Below are 6000 nucleotides of genomic sequence, written 5' to 3'. Positions count from 1 at the left end.
AAATCAGTCACACAAAGCCCGGAGATTACCAGCTATTGGGAACCATATGTATGGTGACTCGAGCCAACCACTACCATCTACTGCATCCTTGATTAAATCTCCTTTTCCATATTAATTTGACACATTATCAAGAGTTACAATATCATAACAACTCCATGTAAATCTGTTAAAATGGAAAAAGATGAAACAGGATAAATAACCACAGGTGTGTATATTACACCATTACACACAGGGCTTTCAAACAGTGAGTTTCTTCTTGGTAGCATGCAATGTGCGCCACTTCACATAACCATGGAAATTCCTACGGATGGTCCTCTCTTCCCATTAGGAAATCAGTTAACACAACTGCTAGTTTTGAGAGTGTGAGTTGTTTGCTTCACCGACAGTGCTACATTCGGTTTGCTGCAGGAAAAGTCTAGTGTCTCGAAAAACAGCTGCCTGAAGGAAGAGGAGACCACGTTATAGAGAATGGGATTAACGGCCGAGCTGACATAGAACAAGGTATTAGTCAGCATGTAGAAATAGTGGTAGAAATTATAGAGAAATCTGAAAGACAAAATTGAAAAAAAAAGGTGGAAACACTGTCAAAAGATATATTATTTTAACACAAAAGGAAATATGTACTAGATTGCAATATGCAATGGTAAAAGTGATAATGCTGACAGTTCAGGAAATTCTGGCACCTCTGTGATCTATCCTACTTTGCTGGGTAATTTTATCTCCAAAGTAAATCTGATTAGACCTGCTTAAAAGTTCATATACTCTTTTCCTCTACCCACAGAGAAGGACACAATACGATTTGATTTGAAAACCAAAAAAACATTGCTTCTAAACATGTAGATAGATATTTAAATAAATAGAGTAGATGCAGTGACACATTTCATTTTGCCAGAACACTGAACTCTACTAAAGTACTATACAAAAGGTCTCAAAAACAATTTCCCCTCTGTAATGTATAATGTTGCCTAGGAATTGGCTAAAAAAGGTTATGAGGGAAAAGTAATCTTTTTTTTTTTTTTAATTTTATTTTTTTTAAGAGCAAAATATCTCAAAACATACTTCTTTTCAATCTATGTAGCCTTAAAGAAAAATGCTGGGCACCAACAAAACTTAAATGAACACTATAGTATTACAGTAGTTAAAACCAATGTCTAGCTCCCCTGCTAGCCTTCCTTATGCCCTAAATATAGTAAAATCTTACTTTTATTCAAGTCTGCGGCTGCAAGCTGTGCCCCTGATCTGCCTACTTGACTGACATAATCAGAAGTGATTCTCTGAGCAAATCACAATGCTTTCCCATAGGATTGGCTGAGACTGTCAAAGAGGCAGATTAGGGACAGAGCCAGCACAAGTCAAACACAGCCCTGGCCAATTAGCATCTCCTCATATAGATGCATTGAATGAGGTATATTCAGTGTCTCCACTGCCACACAAAGCACCTCTAGCAGCCAACTTAGGAGTGGCCACTGGAGGTATCCCTAGACTGTAATGTAAACACTGAAGGGAATGATTATACTTACCAGAACAAATACAATAATCTGTAGTTGTTCTGGTGACAAGAGTGTCCCTTTAACTCCTTAAGGACCAAACCTCTGGAATAAAAGGGAATCATGACATGTCACACATGTCATGTGTCCTTAAGGGGTTAAATGCATTGGTGTTTTAGCTTCATATTTATGCTGTATTACTCTCCATATTCAAATCTCTTTGGTTTTGCTAAAATACATGTTTTGCAGCTTTATGCGACTCAACTTCACCCCCTTAGCCAATTCACCCCTTTTCACAAAACACCTTTTTGATTGGAACATAAGCCATGTAACTGAACTAAAGAGAGAACTGAACTACAGATATCATGTGACAGCCAATCACTGTCATTCTATTATTTGTACAGTATTTTAAAGCCGTCTTATGGGTAACAAGAACAAATAATAAGTGATTAGCTGTAAAGGGTAGTGATGTCAGCAGCCTAACTCACAGTGCTCTCCTATTGGCTGAGCTGAGCATGTACTCCTAGTACAGTAAGGAAGTTGCTCTGGGATAGGAGAGTGTGTGGCATAGGGCGGAGTTACACTATAGAAATTATTTAATTTCCTTTTTATAAGACTACAGAGATCTGGACGTAATGAAAAATGCACTTAAGTGTCCTTGTAATCATGTATACAGACAAAGGAAAACTAAGGAAATATATATATATATATATCAACAATAAAATTGTAAATACTGATAAATATAAACAAACACAGAACCAAAACACCAAAAATCAGAACGAGATCAATTTAATTCATTACACATTAGAGCTTACCCTGTAGACTTCATGCCCCCTAATGTATCTACTGCATTTTTGGTTACCAAAGGTATGGATTTTGTCGTACAGATTTGTAAAATGTATGGAGGTATTCTGTAGATTAGAATAGGTGGGCATTTAGCTGTGAAATTAGCTGTTATTGATAAAATAAAATATCATTCCATTTCCACTCAGGAATCAGATCATTTGAAAGTGCACAAAAACTGATAAGATCCATTTTGTCTAAATTCTCCTACTTTAAGAGCAAGTTTTGTAGAGTACTATTTGTTTTTGTTTAGTTTAAAAAAAAAGACAAATAGTTTTCTCCTGCACAGAATAAACATGCATCATGCATGCATAACCAAATTCTATCGTTTGAAATCAGCTGAAAACTATTTTAAACAATTCAATACGGCTTCGCCAGAACACTTTTCACAGTTTTTTAAGAATCCCAATAAAACATCAACACAACCCACTGACTGGCAAGAACTCCTCTATGAACAAAACAAACAAACAAACAAACAAACTGTAGAATATTGCATATTCTGTATATTCCTATTCAAATACATATTAAGGTGTGGCTGTATAATGGGTTAAACAGAACAGATGGTGTTTCCTATTCTGTACCATGAGGTCTCTGGAATTTGCTGTATAAGAGATTTGGGGTGGTCTTTATATGGGGAATTTCCTTATATGGCTATTCTAAACTACAGGTTATGACGTAATTTGGGCTATAAAGGGCAGAGGACAAAGGACCACGTTCTCTTGCCTTTCCTGCTACGATCCGATGTCCTGAATTGCTGATACAAAGACGACTCTGTAACTCCATTAAGACATACCATCTGTTAAGTATATTATGATTTGCTATTGAAGTAGAATAAATACTTATTTTTTATAAAGAACGTCAGATTGCGTATTAATACTTTTCAATAATATAGATATATATTATTGTGGCGAGCATTTGGCCCAAGACTATATATACATATATATATAAAAGACTTATTCAACTAAATAAAAACACTGGCAGATATTACACAAACAAACAAACACAGAAACACAAAACTAGGTGGGGAAATACAGTGTAAACAGGATAATGTCTTTCCATTGGATAGAGAGGAATGGACAAGAACACAGCAAATGAGATTCAATGTATCTATGTATTTAGAGTCAAAGACTATTCCTTCCAAGACAGACAATTCCTCTTTCGAAGGTTGATCCAAAAGTATAGATCATAAATCAGTAGACATTTGATGTAGCTAAATGTAACATTATGCACTTTGAGATATTACTGCATTAATATCTTGCATTAAAGCAACTTTTACCCTAAATGGTACTGAATTAGGAAGAACAAAAAATGAGAATGATAAACATAAACAGACTAGGCATCGGTATAATCACAAACAACAGAATAGGCAACAAGATAATCAGAAACAATAGAATAGGGAACAAAAGGCAACGTCTGTCAGGAGCTGCAGTAAGCTATAGCCTAGATCAGGGATAGTCAACCTTTTAATACCTACCGCCCACTTTTGTATTTTTGTTGATGGTAAAATTTCTTTACCACCCACCAGTGCCACAGTCACAAATTTTATAGCACGCAAGTGTGATTTTTTTTTTTTTTAGAAAGTATATTTTTTTTAAATATGTACTTCTATTTTGTGAGGCGCTGTGTATGTGAAGGATGGTGTGTGCATGTGCATGTGTGTGAGAGGGGCAGTGTGTGTGAAGGGTGCTGCATGTGGGTGAGGGGTGCAGTGTGTGTGTGAAGGGTGCAGTGTGTGTGAGAGGTGCTGTGCGTATGTGAAGAGTAATGTGCGTGTGTGAAGGGTGCTGTGCGTGTGTGAAGGGTGCTGTGCATGTGTGAGGGGGCAGAGTGTGTGTGTGTGTGAAGGGGCAGTCTGTGTGTGAAGGGGCAGTGTGTGTGTGTGTGAAGGGGCAGTCTGTGTGAGGGGGCAGTGTGCAAGGGGGCAGTCTGTGTGATGGGGAGTATGTGTGAGGGGGCAATGCGTGTGTGTGAGAGGGGGACAGTGTGTGTGTATTTGTGAGGGGTGTAGTGTGTGTTTGTGTGTGAAAGGTGCATAGAGTCTATGCTGTGTGTAGGTGGGTGAGATGTGAAAATCTATCTTAATGTCTCCCCCTCCCTTCTTCTTACCTTCTTTTACCAGGGAGGGTGGACATAATGCTGCAAGCCCTGTTGGCCCAGTGGTGGCATGTGCACTTAAGCCTGCAGCTCCTTTGGCTGCAGGTTGACTCTCCTGTCCTCCTGCGAGCACAGCACTGTAACAGAGTGTTTCCATGGTAACATGTGGCAACGCTCCGACCAGCCTGCTCGCAGGAGGAACACAGAGCCTCCAAGGCTCTTCTGCCCTCTGCAGTAACTAAGGGCCAGTGAGGGTGATCTCCTCACGAGTCTGAGAGGGCTTACAGCAAGGCTGGCTCTGCATGTGCCGGCAGGGGAGAAGAAAGGATCTCCCCTGCTAGCCTTGGTCCACACTACAGCCAAACTGCAAACTGCCCATTAACCTGACCAAAGGAGACATCCAAATATCATTTGAAATCAGGAAGAATTTTTTCCTTATTGCGGCACAAATATAAATCAACCCAGATGGGTCTTTCATCCTCTTTTGGATACAATATCTAATATTTACAGGTTCAATTCCCTCCAAGAAAATCCATTTCTCCTTTCGAGATGGATAAAATATCACTAAGTACAATTAGTTGAGAATCACTACATGGCAAGTATTTATTTAAATACCAATGAATCCTAGCAATCCTTTCTTATTAACATAGTTTAATATTATAATCTGATCGCGCATTGAATGACTGTCACCTTATGGAACGGAATAGCTGAACTGTGGGGATATCTACAACTGCATAATAACACAGGGAAATGCAATCTACAAAGACTGAAATACTGCAATGGCCATTTTAATAATAGGTGTGAAATTACTGACATTAAACCGCATTATATGCCTTTTTCTGGCATAGATTGGAAAAAAAAGTGACCTTTTTATACCCAATGTATTTATAATATGCTGCTATTGTCTGAAATTTATGCTCTGCGTTAGTAAGCTATCAGCATTATTTTATCAATGGTAACATTTGATCCCATGACAGAATGAATGACATTATACACACCATGGCTACATTATTATTATTATTATTGGCATTTATATAGTAACTATGCCTGCTGTAATACTTAGGTTTGTACCATGAGCTGTTTTTTTTAGTAACAAATAGAGTGAAACAGCTGCTACAGTGCTGTCAGACACAATATGTAACCAAATCATTTTAATATCATTTAATATCATTTTGTGCTATATGTATGAATCTTAAAGCATGTCAGCCTACTGACCTTGCACACTTACCATCTAATCAGACCAAGCTGACTGTGTGGTGTACACGGAACTTGGACAAAATTGGCAGGTAACCTGAAATAAAGTGTTTCAAATGGATGTCTGATGTCTGCTGAAGTCCAACAAAGCTACTTAGGGAGGAATGAAAGGGACCCCTTGATTTATGAAAAACCTGCAAAAGGCATTGGATTGCCAAGGATAACGAGACATTCTCAGCACCATAACTACTGCAGTGTGCTGAAGTGGTTCAGCAGGCGCAATCTGCCAGCAATCTGTCAAACTGTTTACGGATGGTTTGACACTTACCTTGTAGTGTTGGGCACTTGTGGTCTTTCTAGTCTGAGATGGTGTAATGAAGTG

At 38.4% G+C, this 6000-nt stretch overlaps 1 protein-coding gene across 1 annotated transcript in view; it reads right to left on the bottom strand.

Moving 5' to 3' along the window:
- Positions 1–206: 206 nt before the first annotated feature.
- Positions 207–6000, bottom strand: part of NTSR2 (neurotensin receptor 2) — a 50724-nt gene continuing 44930 nt past the window's right edge. The window contains exon 4 of the mRNA XM_063440872.1: positions 207–546. Within this exon, the coding sequence (XP_063296942.1) occupies positions 333–546 (214 nt within the window). The 3' untranslated portion in view covers positions 207–332. The remainder of the gene's footprint in view (positions 547–6000) is intronic.

This window comes from Pelobates fuscus, chromosome 2, assembly GCF_036172605.1.
Source record: "Pelobates fuscus isolate aPelFus1 chromosome 2, aPelFus1.pri, whole genome shotgun sequence".
Classification (NCBI taxonomy): domain Eukaryota; kingdom Metazoa; phylum Chordata; class Amphibia; order Anura; family Pelobatidae; genus Pelobates; species Pelobates fuscus.
The sequence above is the reverse complement of the archived record's forward strand: the minus strand, read 5'-3'. Positions and strand labels throughout refer to the sequence as shown.